The sequence below is a fragment of the Bos taurus genome, chromosome 6 (genome assembly GCF_002263795.3).
Source record: "Bos taurus isolate L1 Dominette 01449 registration number 42190680 breed Hereford chromosome 6, ARS-UCD2.0, whole genome shotgun sequence".
Classification (NCBI taxonomy): domain Eukaryota; kingdom Metazoa; phylum Chordata; class Mammalia; order Artiodactyla; family Bovidae; genus Bos; species Bos taurus.
This window is the reverse complement of record NC_037333.1, coordinates 83787186-83809239: the sequence shown is the minus strand read 5'-3', so window position 1 is coordinate 83809239 and position 22054 is coordinate 83787186. Positions and strand designations below refer to the sequence as shown.

At 37.8% G+C, this 22054-nt stretch overlaps 1 protein-coding gene across 1 annotated transcript in view; it reads left to right on the top strand.

Moving 5' to 3' along the window:
• Positions 1-22054, top strand: part of TMPRSS11F (transmembrane serine protease 11F) — a 123258-nt gene that overhangs the window by 64675 nt on the left and 36529 nt on the right. Inside the window, exon 3 of the mRNA XM_059887894.1 lies at positions 19450-19601. Within this exon, the coding sequence (XP_059743877.1) occupies positions 19450-19601 (152 nt within the window). The remainder of the gene's footprint in view (positions 1-19449; positions 19602-22054) is intronic.

Here is a 22054-nt window from a genome sequence, read left to right as displayed (position 1 = left end):
GCACTTATGGCACTTTACATACAAAGTTTCATTTTATTTTCATAAGAAATTTGTGAAGTAGATAGTATTATGGACTTCCTTAGTGACTCAGTGGTAAAGAATCTGCCTGCAAAGTAGGAGACCTGAGTTCAATCCCTGGGTCAGGCAGATCCCCTGGAGAAAGAAATGGAAACCCACTCCAGTATTCTTGCTTGGAAAGTCCCATGGACAGAGGAGCCTGGAAGACTGCTGTCTATGGGGTCACAAAGAGTAGTGACTAGACAAGAAAAAGACAAAGTATTATACACATTTTCTGATAAAAAATAAACAAACAAACATACTGAAGAATAGAGGGATTAAACATCTTATCTGAAGTCATATAATTAGTTAGGCATTAAGTGAAAGCTGCTCAGTCGTGTCCAACTCTTTGTAACTCCATGGACTATACAGTCCATGGAATTCTCCAGGCCAGAATACTGGAGTGATTAGCCTTTCCCTTCTCCAGTGGATCTTCCCAACCCAGGGATGAAACCCAGATCTCCCGCATTGCAGGCAAATTAAAACGGGGATTTAAAGGAAACAACTGGACTCCTGATGGTGCTTTTAGTTACTATAATATACTGTATCTCAACTCAAAACAAACTTTATGCCTTTTAACTGACCATACAGTAGATCATAATAAAAGTCCACTGTTAGTGATTTACTTCTACTGTGTCATATCCAGGGCTAAACACTGGGGGGAAAAGACTCTGAGTCTGCAGATATTGCTGAGGTGTGAAGCTTCCTTTGTGCATTCAAAATTGCATTTAAAATGCATATTGTGGTTCAGGCACTCGGGTAGTCTTCAGAGGCGCAGACTCAGTTGGGCCTGCGTTTTGTGCTCTTCCCAGGTCTGAGCAGCTCAGGTGATGAGGTGTTTGGCGAGCGCCAATGCTGCGACTTATCGCCTCCCCGCCACTCGGTTATCTGGGTGTAAAACTGGCGCACCTTCTCAGGCAAATGTTGACCGTCCAGACCCCCAAGAAGTTTTAGTTAGCAAAGAAGCCTGCTTACAGTTTTATAGATAATGTCTCTCTGGGGCTGCGATTGCCCCCTTCTGGCTCTGGCTGCCTGTCACCAGAGGGGGAAGGTCTGCAGCCGGCTATTTCATATTGTGTTAGTTTTCTGCTTCTCTGTGTGTGTGTCACTATGGGTGTGTATCACTATGTGTGTGTCACTCTATGTGTGTGTGTGTGTTTTAAGGAAGGTTGTTAACCTCAGTTAACCCATGTCATTATAGAGGTATTACTAACTACGGGAATTCCCAGTAATATATGCTGTTTGGCAAGAAGCGGAGAGGACTGTGCCCTAACAGAATATCTAATACGTATCTATGCTTCAGGTTGAATACAAATATGTTAAGACATGTGTAAGATATAATAAGAATTCCCCTTCAGGCTGCTGTCAGGAGAACACCTTATTAACACATAGATATTTATGCTGCCCATAGAGGAGTGTATCTTATTTACCTTAAGCTTGGATATTTACATGTCTTTAGTACCAAGAATAATCAGATATTTAAATTCTCATGTGAATATCAATAGTTATCTGATGGATTCACTTCACCTATTTCAAAGTAATTAAACAGGGTTTCCTGGTAATATTTTAATAATATTGCCCAAATATTTAATAATATTGCCCAAAGAGAAAGTCATCTAAGAGTGATCTTCAAGGTTTGAAAAATATTAGTCACACTTTATATAAATAAAGTTGGTCATAGAGTCTTCACAAAGTTACTTGTCTTTTGTATTTCAAAAGACCCTTAGCCAACTCATCCTCCTTTCCGTTGTGTTACTGAGTCAAATTAATATATTACTTTATTCAAACGGAAATTCTTGGTTCTCTGTTTCTAATTTTGAGAAGCATCACTTATTTGATTTTTAAAACAAAGACAAACAGATACTGAATGAAAAAAGCGTGCTTACAAAATTCTCAGGGAGCTCTGCTTTCACCATTTCTATTCACCTGCTATATAATTCCTATTAACATTTCTCAGGTACTGAGAGATGATGAGAAATACTTTCTTAACATGTTTCATTGTTTTCCCAAAGCAGTAAAAAGATTTGGCCCACTGGTAGAAAGCACTGGAAAGGTTCACGTGATTTTATGTCACAACAAGGACCTAGATGTATTCATCAGCAAATACCCCAGTGTCTGTAACTGTGCTGGGCACAGTAGGTGCTCAATAAGAACTTGTTGAATGAATTGCATGTGGCAGAAGGATTAGATCCATTTTGTCTAATCCTGAGGAAATATAACCAGCATAATGGATATAAAGTTTAGGGATGCGTTTCTAAAAATCACCATCAGTTTATTCAAAGGTGAAAGAAATTTCCTCAGAAAATTAGGGAGGAAGTGTTTCAAGAATATGCTGATCGACTTTACAGTATAGTAGTGACATAATACAGGACATTGTAGCATTGTTGACTGAGCTGATTCATTATAAGTTATGCTTAATTATGAATTCCAAGCTTTCATATGGATTCCTGGGGAAAATCAAGAAACGCATATTCATATCCCTACTCCCAGACTTAAAAATACATTTGTATCTGCAACCAGTCTCAGGAAGCAGGTCCCTCTACTAAAGATGACTTCTCTAGATCCCAGCCTTTCCTTCCTCTTCTGAGGCCCTGGGACATGGAGGGAATACACAGCTCATGTTTATATCTACTGCTCACCTTGCTGGTTCCTTTCTTACAGATCAAAGCCTGCCCAGGATTTTCATACATTGGAAAGATGGTAGAGAGGGACACTTTAAAAGTGATAAGGTGTCCTCTAGATTTATGGCAGGTAAAGGCTGGAGACTTAGATGTTAGAGATGAGAAGGGGCTGTGTGACAGATCAGGATGCCAAGGACTCCATCATGTGAGACGTTTAGGGTTATATTAAAAAAATTTGTGTGTCATCATGAAAGTCAGAAGTTAATTCCTACGCCTGTGCCTAGTGGGGAAATTATGTACTGGTAGAGTTCTATACCATTATATCTACTACTGTGGGCAGGAATCCCTTAGAAGAAGTGGAGTAGCCATCATGGTCAAAAAAGAGTCTGAAATGCAGTACTTGGATGCAATCTCAAAAACGACAGAATGATCTCTGTTCGTTTTCAAGGCAAACCATTCAGTATCGCAGTAATCCAAGCCTATGCCCCAACCAGTAACACTGAAGAAGCTGAAGTTGAATGGTTCTATGAAGACCTTTGCAGCCAAAGATGGAGAAGCTCTATACAGTCAGCAAAAACAAGACCGGGAGCTGACTGTGGCTCAGATCATGAACTCCTTATTGCCAAATTCAGACTTAAATTGAAGAAAGTAGGGAAAACCACTAGACCACTCAGGTATGACCTAAATCAAATCCCTTATGATTATAGAGTGGAAGTGAGAAATAGATTTAAGGGACTATATCTGATAGACAAAGTGCCTGATGAACTATGGACAGAGGTTCGTGACATTGTACAGGAGACAGGGATCAAGACCATCTCCACGGAAAAGAAATGCAAAAAATCAAAATGGCTGTCTGGGGAGGCCTTACAAATAGCTGTGAAAAGAAGAGAAGCGAAAAGCAAGGAGAGATAAGAAAGCCTTCCTCAGCGATCAAAGCAAAGAAATAGAGGAAAACAACAGAATGGGAAAGAATAGAGATCTCTGCAAGAAAATTAGAGATACCAAGGGAACATTTTATGAAAAGATGGGCTCAATAAAGGAGAGAAATGGTATGGACCTAACAGAAGCAGAAGATATTAAGAAGAGGTGGCAAGAATACACAGAAGAACTGTACAAAAAAGATCTTCATGACCAAGATAATCACAATGGTGTGATCACTGACCTAGAGCCAGACATCCTGGAATGTGAAGTCAAGTGGGCCTTAGAAAGCATCACTACGAACAAAGCTAGTGGAGGTGATAGAATTCCAGTTGAGCTATTTCAAATCCTAAAAGGTGACGCTGTGAAAGTGCTGTACTCAATACGTCAGCAATTTTGGAAAACTCAGCAGTGGGCACAGGACTGGAAAAGGTCAGTTTTCATTCCAATCCCAAAGAAAGGCAATGCCAAAGAATGCTCAAACTACTGCACAATTGCACTCATCTCACATGCTAGTAAAGTAATGCTCAAAATTCTCCAAGCCAGGCTTCAGCAATACATGAACTGTGGACTTCCAGATGTTCAAGCTGGTTTTAGAAAAGGCAAAGGAACCAGAGAACAAATTGCCAACATCCACTGGATCATCAAAAAGCAAGAGAGTTCTATTTCTGCTTTACTGACTATGCCAAAGATTTTGACTGTTTGGATCACAATAAAGTGTTTAAAATTGTGAAAGAGATGGGAATACCAGACCACCTGACCTGCTTCTTGAGAAACCTATATTCAGGTCAGGAAGCAACAGTTAGAACTGGACATGGAACAACAGACTGGTTCCAAATAGGAAAAGGAGTACGTCAAGGCTGTATATTGTCACCCTGCTTATTTAACTTATATGCAGAGTACATCATGAGAAATGCTGGACTGGAAGAAGCACAAGCTGGAATCAAGATTGCCGGGAGAAATATCAATAACCTCAGATATGCAGATGACACCATCCTTACGTCAGAAAGTGAAGAGGAACTAAAAAGCCTCTTGATGAGAGTGAAAGAGGAGAGTGAAAAAGTTGGCTTAAAGCTCAACATTCAGAAAATGAAGTTCATGGCATCTGGTCCCATCACTTCATGGCAAATAGATGGGGAAACAGTGTCAGACTTTATTTTGGGGGGCTCCAATATCACTGCAGATGGTGATTGAAATCATGAAATTAAAAGACGCTTACTCCTTGGAAGAAAAGTTATGATAAATTTAGATAGCATATTCAAAAGCAGAGACATTACTTTGCCAACAAAGGTCCGTCTAGTCAAGCCTATGGTTTTTTCAGTAGTCATGTATGGATGTGAGAGTTGGACTGTGAAGAAAGCTGAGCCCCATAAAATTGATGGCTTTGAACTGTGGTGTTATAGAAGACTCTTGAGAGCCCCCTGGACTTCAAGGAGATCCAACCCGTCCATCCTTAAGGAGATCAGTCCTGGGTGTTCATTGGAAGGAATGATGCTGAAGCTGAAACTCCAATACTTTGGCCACCTCATTCGAAGAGTTGACTTATTGGAAAAGACCTTGATTCTGGGAAAGACTGAGGGTGGGAGAAGGGACGATAGAGGACAAGATGACTGGATGGCATCACCGACTTGATGGACATGAATCTGAGTGAACTCCGGGAGGTGGTGATCGACAGGGAGGCCTGGCGTTCTGCGATTCATGGGGTCACAAAGAGTCAGACACAACTGAAGGACTGAACTGAATGAGAGTTCTGTATGCCCTCTGCATCCTAGAAACAGCTCTGTTTTAAATCAGTGCTACACATCAGAGTTCAAATAAGCATTACTTTGAGAAAGAGGTCTCATGGCCTGCAAAATGTTTTGTTCCCCAGGCAAAAAATGTGTTGCAATCTTCCTAACCTCTTTCTTTCACATTCTATGACCAGTTCATCAGCATTCTGTCAGCTCTTCTTTCAAAATACATTCTGAATCTAATTATAAATTCTGATCTCCTCACTGCTAATGTGTCAGTCCAAGCCACTATCATCTCTCACGTGAACCACTGTGGTAGTCCCCTAACCAGTTTCCCTGCTTCTACCCTTCATGTTACCCCCATCCCCCATCAGAGTATTCTTCACACAGTGATTCTTTGAAACAATCATGGCATTCCACACATCAATATTCTATAATGTCTTTCTTTCTTATTCAGAATAACATAAAGAGTTCCTTATGGCCTGAGAGATTATAAACTGGCACTAAGACCCTCTTCAACCTCATCTTTCCCCCTGCTTCTCCTTGTTCACTGCCCTGTGGCCTTAATGACACTGTGGCTCTTCTGCAAATACCCCAAGTCTCCCTCACTTCATGACACTTGTACTTACCATTTCCTTTGCTTGCCATACTTTCTCCCCTGATATCTGAATGATTCCATCCTGCACTTTATTCATATCTCCACTTAGATGTCACTTCTGCTGAGACGTCTCCGCTAACCTGTTTAATCCCGCTGCATCCCTGTTCATTCACTCTCTTACCTGGCACTTTCCATTTATGAGTAGATTTATTTATTGCTCAGTGTCTTGCCTTCCCACCTGGGGACATGAAGGCAGAGAAGATATACTCAGTCCTACTATATTCCTACTATCTAAAATAGTGTCTGAAATAAGTCAATACTCAATGAAAATGTGGTGAGTTAATGAATAAAATCAAAGGTGTCTTATTAGCAGTGTGCTTGATAGTCATAGTAGCCATAAGTCTTCCTGAGGGGAAAAATGTGATCATTCTAAGGCAATTTTTGTAGTAACCATTTCCGACTCCTGACACAGGGCTTGAGAGCACAGATGCGCTCCTGCAGTTACATTCTCAGACTTCTAACAACCGTCTCTGAGTTATCTCTGCCCCTTCAGACTGCTCAGCGCCTGGCCTCCCATTGCTGCCCATTTTCAGGCAGGAAAAAGGCACTCTGGGCTCCCACCTTCATCCCTGGCAGGAGCAGGACTGAATTCCCACCTCAGTCTATGTATTCTCTGGCATATCTTTGAAGGACACAGGGAAACCATAGAAATGCTGCTCATATTTGTAGCATAAGCAATTAAATTAAATTAGTAAATATTGTTGTTTATGTAGCTGCTTTCAGAGGTATGTCTGAACTTGCTGATATTATAGCATGGGAGGAGGTTGCTTCTGGGTGCTTATAAGATGGCAATCATGATTTTGAAGGTCAGGTATAAAGGGGAATAGATCTTAGGCTGGCTCTAGAACTTATAGGTCTTAAACATTTATTTTAAGGAATCTTTGTAAAACATATGACATTTTTGTGATATCCTGACATATCTCACATGCTTTTATATTGTATTATACTATATAAATAGGATTTAATAAGACTAGCATCCTGCCTCCTCCTCCCTTCCCCCCATATACAGAGCACACATTGCAGCAAAGGGTTACGATGCTATGCAATTTCTGCCCACACTCTGCAACTTTGCCCTCCTCCATTGCCTGCCAAGCCAGTCGTATCTGGCTAGTGGGGAAGTTAATCTTGATGACTAACTCATACTTGAAATTCCCCCAGTTTCTCCCCACTTTGCCAGCTCCTTGTGCTTCTGCAGTCACTTATTACCGTGGCATTTACAGAATATGGCATGTGTCTTTCGGACAAAACCAAGCACATTTCTTTCCATCACCCTTTGATTTGTGACTTTTGTCTTTGGAATTTTTATCAAGTTTGAGACAGATTTTGCCCTGTCATGAAAATGCCAGTGTCATCACTACCTAGATAGCCGGATCGTTTAAGTGATGCAGCAATCCAATCAGCTTCTGTTTTTAACTACACATCATTTTGCCAATGTTTCTGACATGTTTTCCAGTGTTATTAACAGTCCTCCCATAGAAAGAAATCTCTCGAAGAGAACTGCACTGCCATAGCTGAAGTAAATTAGACTGTTTAAACTATCAAAATGGTTCCCCAGATTTTCTTAAACTCTTTCCACTTCTCATCTTCTGTGAATTGTTCTCTTTTGTCAATTTCAACAAATTTTCTTTTCAGTAGTAGTGGAAAATGCTATTAATCACGTAGTTTTCTTTGACTTCCAAATAAATTCTATGGTCATATTTCTGTTTTAAAAGAATAATGAGAATATGATCATGAGAATTTGTTCTGCTTGTAAGCAAGGAGTAAAAAGGGAAGGATATGTTTAACCTGTATCACATGCTGAGGAACTTCCTGTATCCCTCAAGGGTTGACCCAACTGTCATATTATCTGAGAAGTCTTACCTATATCTATTTCTATTCTTTTCCCAAACAACTTTTATTAGTCAATTCTCTGTTTCCTAATTACAATACTTGGTAAAATCTATTATTTTCCTATGACACTCTGTTGATTTTATTATGTCTTTCTACTCTACCATAAGCCCCTTGAATACCAAGTCTGTGTCCTTGTTTTGTTTTTAAATTTTTGTATCCCCACCCAGTGGCTGGAATATATTAGGCATGTAATAAAAGGTTCTTAAATAGAATTGAAACAAGTATAACGAAAGGGCATGTGACAACCCTACTGACCTGATCATGTGTCATGTGGCTCTGGGTATGTTCCAAGTTCAGTACTACCAGAGTTTTGCCTGGCAACACCTGACATATTTAACATGAATAAGTGATTATCTTATTATTAACAAATAGTTTTAGGACCTTTACCATGAACTTAATACTCATAGCAAGACTGTGGGAGAGAAAAGTACTAGGAAACCTTCTAATCTATTTGGAGTTTAGAGACAGTGCTGCTGCTGCTGCTGCTAAGTCGCTTCATTCGTGTCCGACTCTGTGCGACCCCATAGACGGTGGCCCACCAGGCCCCCCGTCCCTGGGATTCTCCAGGCAAGAACACTGGAGTGGGTTGCCATTTCCTTCTCCAATGCATGAAAGTGAAAAATGAAAGTGAAGTCACTCAGTCGTCCCCGACTCTTCATGACCCCATGGTCTGCAGCCTACCAGGCTCCTCCGTCCATGGGATTTTCCAGGCAAGAGTACTGGAGTGGGGTGCCATTGCCTTCTCCATTAGAGACAGTAGATATTGATAATACCCAAGTTTACAAAGCTTTCGAGAACCTTTGCATCTGAATCCATAAAGTACTGTAGCACATAGATCTGAAGTATGTGTATTATAAAAAAGTTAAACATGATTTATGTGTGAGATATATATATATTATGTATGTATAATATGTCTCATATATATATCATTTTTAATATAAATGTATATATATCTCACATATATATTGCCCTGGAAAGCAATATATACAATGAGTTCAGAGAAGCTGAGAAGTAGTCAATCAACGCGAAAGCAACACACAATTATTCAACAATATATTAATGCCTCTGGTGAAATCCCAGGGACAGCGGAGCCTGGTGGGCTGCTGTCTATGGGGTCGCACAGAGTCAGACACAACTGAAGCGACTTAGCAGCCGCAGCAGCTGGTGAAATAATCTTAGAAAATCAAGCACATACGTGTGCACATGAGCACACACATACCAACTATATTGTGAAGTCTAGAAATGGGAAAAGTAGTGCCAATAATGATATTTCAGTAACAAGCTGGTTCATCTCTTATCAGGAGTGTTCTCTTGTGACTTATACAATCCATTAATTGGTTATTTTACAAATCTTTTTTGTCATGACTTATTTGTAACTCATTTCTCTTTAGTCTGGTCAAAATACTATGACTCATAAATGTAGTTCCATATTTCACTGACTTTTGAATAACTTATTCTATGGTAGCTCAGTGGTAAAGAATCCACCTGCCAATTTAGGAGACATGGGTTGGTTGGATCCCTGGGTCCAGAAGAACCCCTGGAGAAGGAGATGACAACTCACTCCAATATTCTTGCCTGGAAAATCCCGTGGACAGAGGAGCCTGGCAGGCTATAGTCAATGGGATCACAAAGAGTCAGACACAACTTAGTGACTGAGCACAGCATAGCACATTGAGGCTTGAGAAACTGGGGATACATCTTACTCATACAACAATTGCTCCTGTCTGCCTAACATAAAAAACCCTATCTGCTTAGTTGTTTTGACATACAAGAAAAAAACTTATATTACCAAAGGGGAGAAGAAAGGAGTGAGAGGTTAGGAGTATATTATTATTAAAAGATATAAACTACTATACGTAAAATAGATAAGCAATGAGGATCAACTGGGAGGCATGAGATCCATGTTATTTAATGTAATATATAATGAAAGTGGCCTACTTCTGCACAGTGCTATTTAAACTAGTTAGAACCCCAATCAAATTTTTCTTAAGAGTCTCCATTTTAAGAAAAGTTCTGTAAAGGAAACTGTGGAAAAGCATCTGTTTCAATTGCTTAAATAAACTGAAAATTTCAAGACTGAACTAGCTGTAGGCTTCTCAATAATTATTTGTCATATGTCCAATTATCAGCTATTTTTGATATACTAATTACAGAGCTCATTGCAGATAGTGATTGGGAAGGGGCAAATTCTCTCACCTGTTTAAGTATGATTATAGCACTTATCATTAAAGAACCTGTCTCTAAAAAAGGATATAACTCTCAGGCTTAATTTCTAATCTACACAGCTGCATTTTGGAGGGGGCAGTCATAGATTTTATATTTGCTCTCTTGATCAAAACATTTGTGAGACTGTTTAGAGAGAAAGGTGTAAGACTGACTTTTTTTAATACACCTCTCTTGGTCTATGAATAAGTCATAGGAATGAAATAGCAGCATATGCTTAGACAAAGGAGAAATACAAATAGGAGCTATCTCTGTAGTAATATAGAAGAAATTTCTTATGCTAAAGAAACCAAAATGTTTCTATTAATATTAACAACATTTTAAGCCAAGCAATGTTCATTGGTTTATAACTTCTTATTCATAATATTTTTTAATTACCAATTCCAAACACCCAAATTATTTTCTAATGCAAGCTCTTCACACACGTTTTATCTGCCTGAAGGACTTGCAACAATTCTACATGTTCTCCTCACACTTCATCGCAGCATTAATATAACTTTCACACAAAAGACTCCATTACTTTTTTCAAGTACTCCCTCTCTCCCAACTTAATCTATAAAATCTTATTTTCTACCACAGATATCTTATTCAACTTCTTCTAAGCTCTTGTCCCTACTTTTAAGGATCTCTATGCTTACTAATTTTATCTTTCCTCTCTTGTAGACTACAAACACTATGACAGCAAGGATAATGTGTTTTCATTTTATTTACTGTGCATTCAATAATGATTAGTGCCTAAAACATAGTGTTTGTAATATGATTGTTTGGTAAGTATTGATAATAACATATTTTAGAATTGTTTAGCTTTTATACGCAAGTGATTTTTCTGGATGTAGGACCTAGACTGAAATTCTTTCATTCATCATTCATTCATTCATCCAAGAGCAGCGACATTTATGTCAGGAATTATGCTAGGTATTATTAGCATTAGTTGCAGAGTATTAGAGTAGTCTATTATTGTGGCTCAGAGGGTAAAGCATCTGCCTGCAATGTGGGAGACCTGGGTTCAATCCCAGGGTTGGTAAGCTCCCCTGAAGATGGAAATGGAAACACACTACAGTATTCTTGCCTGGAGAAGCCCATGAACGGAGGAGCGTGGTAGGCTCCAGTCCAGGGGATCTCAAAGAGTCGGACACAACTGAGTGATTTCACTTTCACTTTTCTCAAAAAAGCTTCTGGTTTCTGACAATTTCTATTCATATAGTTCTTCAGAATTAGGAAATGTCTCATATATACTTTCTTAAAATACAACCACATTAAAATGGGGGGGGGGATGGATATCATCACTTTAATTTGATAGACAAGGGATTCTTAGAATCAGAGCATCAAGATAAAAGGATCAATATATGACCAAAGACTTGAACCTTAGATTTCTTATGCTGAATGTCATACTTTTTCTAGTGCTGTTTCCATACATACTTCATTTGTGTAACCACTCAAGTTTTATTTCTGTTTAAGTTACCAAAAGGCTTTAGTTCCTGTATTTTGTTCATTTTAATTTATTCTTTTTAAAGGACAAACTTAGGCTTAATTCTCTTTTAAACAGATCAAATACTAGGCACTATTAAAGAAGTAAAAAGCTCCCTTTATTGTCTGAATCACATTCGATGAATAAATCACTGTAATCTACAAATCAGAATAAACATATGGGAATAATGTAAATGGAATTTAAATGTAACTAAAATAAAGCAATATTTTTTCAAAGTTTGAACCAGTTATACATTTTGAAAAAATCCACTTTATCATAGCCAAGTTCTCAAAGTTCATTGAACACTTAAAATTGCCTTGAATGCATTTTGTATATTATGCTCATACAAACATTTCACAGCAGTCTAGCTGATAAACTTTAAATTTCCTGAATGCTTTGTTTGGTTTTTACCACCTTATTTTTCTCTATTAGGGTAAACCACTTCCTTTATAATTATCTGGTGTCTGCATAATGCTCCCTTCCAGCTCTACTTCAAAACATGGAAATGAGCATTTGGTAAAAATTTAGGCTTCCACGTGAGACAAAAAGTCTATATTCCAGCTGTAACAGACTGAGAATAGCTGATTACCAAACAAAACTCATTTTAAAATTAAATATTGCCATGATAAAAAAAAAATCTCCTTTATAAGATAGAGTTATCATGATGTAATATCATGATTAATAACATCATCCCCATAAATTTGATTTTTGTCATTTCTTGCTTTCTGAAGGGCTCAGAGTACTAAAACCAAACTGACAAAACTTACAGGAAAAGGAAGTGAGAATTTTTTTAAACTGCAGCAAACAAAATATCTATAACTAAACAATTGAGAATACTTAATGTCATAGATTTTGGAGCTGGAGATTTCAGTTATGAATGAGAAGGAATATATTACTTAGGTGGAGACAGAAGTAACTTTTTTTTAAATTGTTTCTGGGCTGTGTGATATCAACTTTAATACTTTTATTAGAGTCATACAAACAGGTGTTAGTGACAAAATTAAAATAAAATGAGTCAAAGAGAAGATGCAAACTGGATACTTCCCATTTGAGACCAAATATGAGGAACATACACTGCTCATTATTAACAACATTTATGTCCATGGGGTCGCTAGGAGTCGGACACGACTGAGCAACTTCCCTTTCACTTTTCACTTTCATGCATTGGAGAAGGAAATGGCAACCCACTCCGGTGTTCTTGCCTGAAAAATCCCAGGGATGGGGAAGCCTGGTGGGCTGCCCTCTATGGGGGTCGCACAGAGTAGGACACGACTAACGTGACTTAGCAGCAGCAGCAGCAGCGTGTCTACATTGGAAACATTTTCTCTTCATTTAATTTTCCTCATCTTGCCGGAGGCACAATCATAGAAACAAGGGAGCCATTAATCTTCTCTTTGGCTCACAGCTAAGAAATCAACAAAGCTCAAGGACTAGAGCAAAATCCATTTTCTCCTCTCCACCCTACTTACTGCTTCGGCCTTAGTACAAGCCATCACCCTTTCTCCTGGACCTTCAAAATGACATCTACACTGGTCTTTCCATCTGCACTCTTGCTGTAAATTTCATTCATACCTCTGTGATTATTCTCAATTCTCAGCCTAACTAAAACTTTTATTGTTTCCTCACCTCACCTTCGACAGAATCAATTTCAAGCTCTTTACTTTGGGTTATAAGACTCCTCATGAGCTGGTCCAACCCTCCAGCCTTACCATGTCCTCTTTTGAGTACAATAATGCTGTGAAAGACTTGCCATAATGGATATACTTTGGAAGACATAATTGTTTAAGGGCAAAATTCATATTTTATGTATGTATTTTCCCAGTATAATTATTATTGCAAAATGCTGTTTCACCTCCCTAGTGTTTTTTGTTTTTATTTTTTACACATAATATTTTTTTCCTCTGTTCCCTTCTTCTCTTTTATTCCTGGACAACTTTTATCAAAGTTTTAAACATGTTTCTTTCTTGATAAAACTCCCTGACACAGCACTCTAAGAGGTTGCTTTCTCTTCTTGTACTAAATTTTATTTTGGCATAGTTCATACTGTCTATTGATTACTTGTTTCCATGTCTGTGTCCTCATTTATAATATGAGCATCCTAAATACATTTTTTTTATTTTATTTTATTTTTAAACTTTACATAATTGTATTAGTTTTGCCAAACATCAAAATGAATCCGCCACAGGTATACATGTGTTCCCCATCCTGAACCCTCCTCCCTCCTCCCTCCCCATACCATCCCTCTGGGTCGTCCCAGTGCACTAGCCCCAAGCATCCAGTATCGTGCACCAAACCTGGACTGGCATCTCGTTTCATACATGATATTTTACATGTTTCAATGCCATTCTCCCAAATCTTCCCACCCTCTCCCTCTCCCACAGAGTCCATAAGACTGTTCTATACATCAGTGTCTCTTTTGCTGTCTCGTACACCGGGTTATTGTTACCATCTTTCTAAATTCCATATATATGCGTTAGTATACTGTATTGGTGTTTTTCTTTCTGGCTTACTTCACTCTGTATAATAGGCTCCAGTTTCATCCACCTCATTAGAACTGATTCAAATGTTTTCTTTTTAATGGCTGAGTAATACTCCATTGTGTATATGTACCATAGCTTTCTTATCCATTCATCCATACATATTTTAAAATTTTTATACCTCTTGGGCTCTAGAATAATTTCAAGAATGTTCTCAAGATCATCTCATTTAAAGGATTTAAGTTCAAATACATTAAGATTAAATTTTTAAGATAAAATTAAAAACATAAAAACTGCTCCAAAATATCTCACTTGTAAAATATTAAATATTGAATCCTATTTGGGGATTCAGAATATAAAGCAAATAAATACCAGCTCTCAAGTTGGAGAAAGATAATTTAAATTACTTAAGGTATTTTGGGTGGACAGGTAATACATGAGTTGGGATAGGTAAGAGACAAAATGAGACAGGGCAAAAGCTAACAGAGTTTTGTCAAAAGAATACATTGGGCATAGCAAACAGCCTTTTCCAACAACCCAAGAAACGACTCTACACATGGACATCTCCAGATGGTCAATACTGAAATCAGACTGATTATGTTCTTTGCAACCAAAGAGATAGAAGCTCTATACACTCAGCAAAAAAACAAGACTTGGCTAACTGTGGCTCAGATCATGAACTTATTGCAAAATTCAGACTTAAATTGAAGAAAGTAGGGGAAATCACTAGGCCCTTCAGGTATGACCTAAATCAAATCCCTTATGATTATACACTGGAGGTGAGGAATAGATTCAAGGGATTAGGTCTGGAGACAGAGTGCCTGAAGAACTATAGATGGAGGTTTGTACCACTGTACAGGAAGTGGTGTCCAAAAACATCTCAAAAGAAAAGAAATGTAAAAAGGCAAAGAGATTTTCTGAGAAGGCTTTACAAATACCCAGAAAAGAGGAAACATGAAAGGCAAGGGAGAAAGGAAAAGATATACCCAACTGAATGTAGAGTACCAGAGAATAGCAAAGAGAGATCAGAAAGCCTTCTTAAGTGAACAATGCAAAGAATTAGATGGAAAAAAACAGAATGGGAAAGACTAGAGATATATTCAAGAAAATTTGAGGTAAAAAAGAGAACATTTCATGCAAGGATGGGCATGAAGAAGGATAGAAACGGTAAGGACCTAAGAGAAGCAGGAGATATTAAGAAGATGTGGCAAGAATACACAGAAGAACTATACAAAAAAGATCTTAATGTCTCATATAGCCATGATGGTGTGGTCACTCACCTAGAGTCAGACATCCTGGAGTGTGAAGCCAAGTGGGTCTTAAAAAACATTACTATGAACAAAGCTAGTGGAGGTGATGGAATTCTAGCTGAGGTATTTCAAATCCTAAAAGAGGATGCAGTTAAACTGCTGCACTCAATGTGTCAGCAAATTTGAAAAACAGCAGTGGCCATAGGACTGGAAAATGTCAGTGTTCATTCCAATCCCAAAGAAGGGAAATGCCAAAGAGTATTCAAGCTACCACACAGTTGTGCTCCCTTCAGATGTCAAACGGAGAAGGCAATGGCACCCCACTCCAGTACTCTTGCCTGGAAAATCCCATGGACAGAGGAGCCTGGTAGGCTGCAGTCCTTGGTGGCGCTAAGAGTCAGGGACGACTGAGCGACTTCATTTTCACTTTTCACTTTCATGCATTGGAGAAGGAAATGGCAACCCACTCCAGTGTTCTTGCCTGGAGAATCCCAGGGACGGGGGAGCCTAGTGGGCTGCCATCTATGGGGTCGCACAGAGTCGGACACGACTGAAGTGACTTAGCAGTAGCAGCAGATGTCAAAAAGATGATGTTCAAAATCCTTCAATCTAATCAACGGAAAACTTCCAAATGTGCAAGCTGGATTTAGAAAAGGCAAAAGAACCAGAGATCAAATTGTCAACATTCATTGGATCATAGAGAAAGCAAGAGAATTCCAGAAAAACATCTACTTCTGTTTCATTGACTATGGGAAAGCTCTTGACTGTGTGGATCACAACAAACTGTGGAAAATTCTTAAAGAGATGGGAATACCAGACCCCCTTGTCTGTCTCCTGAGAAACCTGTATGCAGGTCAAGTAGCAATAATTAAAACCGGACATGGAACTGACTAGTTCAAAATTGAGAATGGAGTACATCAAGATTGTATATTTTCACCCTGAGTATTTAACATCTATGCAGAGAACATCATATGAAATTTTGGGCTGGATGAATCACAAGTTGCCATCAAGGTTGAAAGTGAAAAAATCAAAGTTAGTCACACAGTCGTGTCTGACTCTTTACGATCCCATGGACTGTAGCCTGTCTGTCTCCTCTGTCCGTGGAATTCTCCAGGCAAGAGTATTAGTTTAGGTTACCATTTCCTTCTTAAGGGGATCTTCCCAACCCAGGGATCAAACCTGGGTCTCCTGCACTGCAGGCAGATTCTTTACCAACTGTATCATTAGGGAAACCCAGAATCAAAAATGCTGAGAGAAATATCAACAACCTCACATTTGCAGATGATACCACTCTAAGGGCAGAAATCAGAGAAGGAAATGACAACCCACTCCAGTAGTTTTGCCTGGAAAATTCCATGGACAAAGAACCAGGTAGGCTACAGTCCATGGGTTTTCAAAGATTTGGACACAACTGTGTGACTAACTTTCACTTTCAATGGCAGAAAGTGAAGAGGAAATAAAGAGACTCGATGAGGGTGAAAGAGTAGAGTGAAATCTGGCTTAAAACTCCACATTCAAAATACTAAGCTCATGGCATCTGGTCCTATCATAGCAAATAGAAGGGGAAAATGTGGAAGCAGTGACAGATTTTATTTTCTTGGGCTCCAAAAAAACTGCAGAGGTTGACAGCAGCCACAAAATTAAAAGAAGCTTGCTCCTTGGAAGGAAATCTATGACGAACTTAGACACCGTATTAAAAAGCAGAGACGTCACTTTTCTGACAAAAGTCCATATAGTCAAAGCTATGGTTTTTCCAATAGTGATGTGCAGATGTGAGAGTTGGACCATAAAGAAGGCTGAGGGCCAAAGAATTGATGCTTTTGAATTCTGGTGCTGAAGACTCATAAGTGTTCCTTGGACAGTAAGGAGATCAAACCTGTCAATTCTAAAGAAAATCAACCCTGAATTTTCATTGGAGGACTGATATTGAAGCTGAAACTCCAATACTTTGGCCACCTGATGTAAAGAGCTGACTCACTGGAAAAGACCCAGATGCTGGGAAAGATTGAGGGCAGAAGAAGGGAGCAACAGAGGATGAGATTGGTGGATGGCATCACCATCTCAAGGTTCATGAGTTTGAGCAAATTCTGGGAGATACTGAAGGAAAGCAAGGCTGGCATGCTGTGGTCCATGGGGTTACAAAGAGTCAGACACAACTTAGCGACTGAGCAACAACAACAAGTGTAAAATGGAAATGAAGAGTTTTTGTAGGGACTGAACTCTTATCAAGTATAACTTGCAATTTGTGGTTTCACTAATAAAAATGGGAAGAACTGTAGTCAGGACTTCAAGAGCAATGTTGTTACTCTTTAAAAAAACTTTATTTTAATTGGAGGATAATTGCTTTGCAAGGTTTTGTTGGTTTCTGGCATATATCAACATGAATCAACCATAGGGATACATCTGTCTACCCCGCTTCAACCTCCCTCCCACCTCCCACCCCATCACATCCCTCTAAGTTGTCACAGAGCATGGGATTGAACTCTCTGAACCAAAGAGCAAATTCCCACTGGCTATTTTACATATGGTAATATATATGTTTCAATGCTACTGTCTCAATTCATCCCAGCCATTCCTTCCCCCACTGTGTCCACAAGTCTGTTTATGTCAGCGTCTCTGTTGCTGCTCTACAAATAAGTTCATCAGTATCATTTTTCTAGATTCCACATATGTGCATTAATATATGATATTTGTTTTTCTCTTTCTGACTTGCTTCACTCTGTATAACAGGCTCTAGATTCATCCACTTTACTAAAACTGACTCAATTTCTTTCCTTTTAATATTCCATTGTATATATGTATCACATTTTCTCATCCATTCATCTGTTGATGAACATCTGGGGCTTCTTCCATGTCCTGACTATTGTAAATAGTGCTGCAATGAACATTGGGGTACATGTACCTTTTTAAATTTTGGTTTCCTCAGGGTGTATGCCTAGTAGTGGGATTCCTGGATCATATGGCAGTTTTATTCCTGGTTTTCTTTTAAGGGATCTCCATACTATTCTCAATAGTGGCTATATAAATTTATATTCCCACCAACAGTGCAAGAGAATTTCCTTTTATCCATACTCTCTCCAGCATTTTTTGTTTGTAGATACTTGATGATGGCCATTCCTACCAGTGTGAGGTGGTACCTCATTGTAGTTTTGATTTGCATTTCTCTTATAATTACTGATGTTATACATCTTTTCATCTGTTTATTAGCTATCTGGATGAGTTCTTTGGAGAAATGTCTGTTTAGGTCTTCTTCTCATTTTTTGATTGGGCTGCCTTTTTTTTTTTTTTTCTGATATTGAGTTGTATCTACTGCTTGTATGTTTTGTCAATTGCTTCATTTGCAATTATTTTCTCCCATTCTAAGGGCTGTATTTTCATCTTATTTATGATTTTCTTTACTGTGCAAAAGGTTTTAAGTTTAATTTGTCCTGTTTGTTTATTTTTGTTTTTATTTCCATTACTCTAGGAGGTGGGTCATAGAAGATCTTGCCCTGATTTATGTCAAAGGGTGTTCTGCCTATATTTTCCTCTAAGAGTTTTATAGTTTCTGGTCTTCTATTTAGGTCTTTAATCCATTTCAAGTTTATCTTTGTGTATGGTGTTAGGAAGTGTTCTAATTTCATTCTTTTATACATGGTTGTCCAGTTTTCCCAGCACCACTTATTGAAAAAACTATCTTTTCTCCATTGTGTTGTTATTTTTAAAATAAGCAATTAATAAAGAGTTTAAGGTCTTTGAAAAGTATACATATTAAAACCTTTTATTTTTAATCAAGAGATACCAGTGAGATTATTATACAACTTTGTTGCTAAAAGTTTCTTTTTAAAATATTAAAATGTTATCGATAAATTACCTTCTTATTACATGAGCCTTTGTACTTCACCACCCAAACATTATTGCCAATATGTTTGACAAAATATAGAGGGGAGATGCCCTCCCTTCACCACAACATCAGTAGAGCTTTAATTAAAACATACAGGGATTGAGGTGCTGGGGGAGGGTAAACAAAACCTGGTGTTCCTATCAAAATCTAAGTATCTTATTGTGAATTAGCAGTAGAAACTCTTTTCACAGAATTATATCACACGTGGACTTGGAATAGAACTGTACTACAATTTTTTTTTTTTACCTTACTGTTTTTCTTTCCATTATCACAGACCACTTGAATGTTCACAAGCTAATTACCCACAAGTTGAATATCAAAGAAGACAGCAATGCTGGGGCCCTATAAGTCTATCTCTTTTCACATTGGCAATCATAGCGATCATAGGAATTGCCATTGGTATTGTTACTCATTTTGTTGTTGAGGGTAAGTATACAGGTCACATTTCTATTGCCTCAGTGCTCCATGACTTAATATCTTGAAATTCTCAGTCATATAAAAATTCCATTTGCATGCTATTAGCATTTTAATTATTAATCTTTTACTGATGTTAAATTACAGTTTGCCCCAATATTGAGTCCTATGTTTCATATTTCCATCCAGTGATGCTTGCAATATATTTACATTATTACAAAGACAATTGAAAACAAATACATATTTTTTTAAAAAAGAATGAAAACATTATCTTTAGAATAAAAACAAATCATATCATGTGTTGAGTGTAATATATATATTTTTCAAAATCAATATGTCAATGAGGTGCTCTAAGAAAAACTAATAATATGAGAAAATTACATGAAAAATATCTTTAAAGGGCTAAAGATTAAACATTATTTTTGAAAGAAAAAAGACATTGTTTTATGACTAAAGGAAGAAGAAAAAACTCAGAATTATTCTACCTTAGGTGAAAAAATAGAGAGTCAGTACCACATTTAAACCAAATGAAAATCAACCAAAGTCATTTACCTTTGTCTTTGGTATGTGTATTTATAATCACATATGACTGAGACTTTGTCAAAAATTTTACAGAATTGTATGACCCATAACAATAAAACCACATTTGAAAGAATTCCCAAGTGGGGATGAATTATTGTCCAATGTGCTCAGTTTACTAGCTTACCTACTTTATTGGGAGATTGATCATATTCATTTCTTAAACTCATATAATAAAAAATAACCTACATTAACCTCTATGTCTTTCTTGTTAATATCTTTTGTGTTTAGAATGCAGTTCATCTTCAATATTTCATGTGTTCAAGAAATAAAAAAGTAAAGGAATAATATAAATAATGGGAAAAAGGTATTTTAAAAATATCATAGAAGTTGTGTTAGGCTGAATAATGTCCCCACACCCCAATACATCTGTGTCTTAACCTTTGTAACTAATGAGTGTTACCTCATATGGCAAAAGGGACTTTCCAGATGTGATTGCTTCAAGGATTTTGAAGAGCCGTTATTCTGGATTTTCTGGATGGGCCCTAAATGTAATCCCAGTATCCTTATAAAGGACAGGCAAAAAGCCCAAAGAAGGAAGAAGGCTATATGACAATAGAAGCAGGGAAGAGGAAAACAATGTGATGTATAACCACAGGCTAAGGAACGAGGATCCCTCTAGGAGCCAAAAAAGGCAAGGAAAAAGATTCACCCCTTAGATCCTCCAGAAAAACAAACAGACACACAAACAGGTCTTAATTTGAGCCCTGTAAAACTCATTTCAGACTTTTGACCTAAATTGGTGGTCACTGGTCACAACAGCAATAGGAAATTAATACAGTGGTAAGTTCTTGGACTGCAAGGACATCCAACCAGTCAATCCTAAAGGAAATCAACCCTGACTATTCACTGGAAGAACTGATGCTGAAGCTGAAGCTCCTACACTTCAGTGGAGTGGTCTATAAAAAGGTGAAAGGGATAATGTAAGAAAAATTTTAAGAAGACTGTGTGGTGAATGCAGACAAATATAAGCAGTCTGCTATAGTTTCAACAGAAATTATTAAGGGAATGTGGCAAAAAATATGCTCAAGAGGTAAGCAGGACCTAGGTCAAGGAAAACCTTTGTAGATCATAGTAAAGTGCTGTGACTCCTTCCCCATTGGCAATGGAGAAAAATGAAGGTGTTTTAATTGGAGAAGTGATATTGTCAAATTTGCAATTTAAAAAGATTTTTCTGCTGCTATGTGGGGAATAGAACTGAGGAAAACAGAACATGAGGCAGGGTACTAGTTAGAAAGTTGTTACATTTTCCAGACAATAAATGATGAGGAAATGAACTACAGCACTAATGACAATAGAGTTTGTGAAAAGATGATGAAGTTTTAAAACTTAGGAGATAAAATTTTCAGAATCTGTTGATTAATAGGAAGAAATCAAAGTTTACTTTAAAAATTCCAGTCTGGGTCATGAAGTAGATTGTAATGACAGAATTTAAGATAGAGAATCTAGACAGAGTACTTTTTTAATAGAAAGGTCATTTTGTTTTGGATAGACATTAGCTGGGTGGTTGATGAGGATCTGAATTAAAGATATAACTCTTCTGGATAGGATAAGGGATTCAGAAGATATTAATAAGTTGCATTCATAGATCTTAAGGCTGAAAAATGGGATATTACAAATGAGAATTAAGCCATATTTTGGGTGAATGTATAGACGAGTAAGTTGTTAAGAAGATAGAAAACAGAGGATATGAAGCAAGGTTTGAATCTAAAAAGAGGTAAATGACCCTGGTTAAGGATAGAAGTGGGCTTCCCTGGTGGCTCAGTGGTAAAAAATCTGCCTGCCAATGCAGGAGACATGGGTTCAATCCCTGGGTCAGGAAGATCCCTTGAAGAAGGAAATGGTAACCCATTCCAGTATTCTTGCCTGGATAACCCCATGGACAG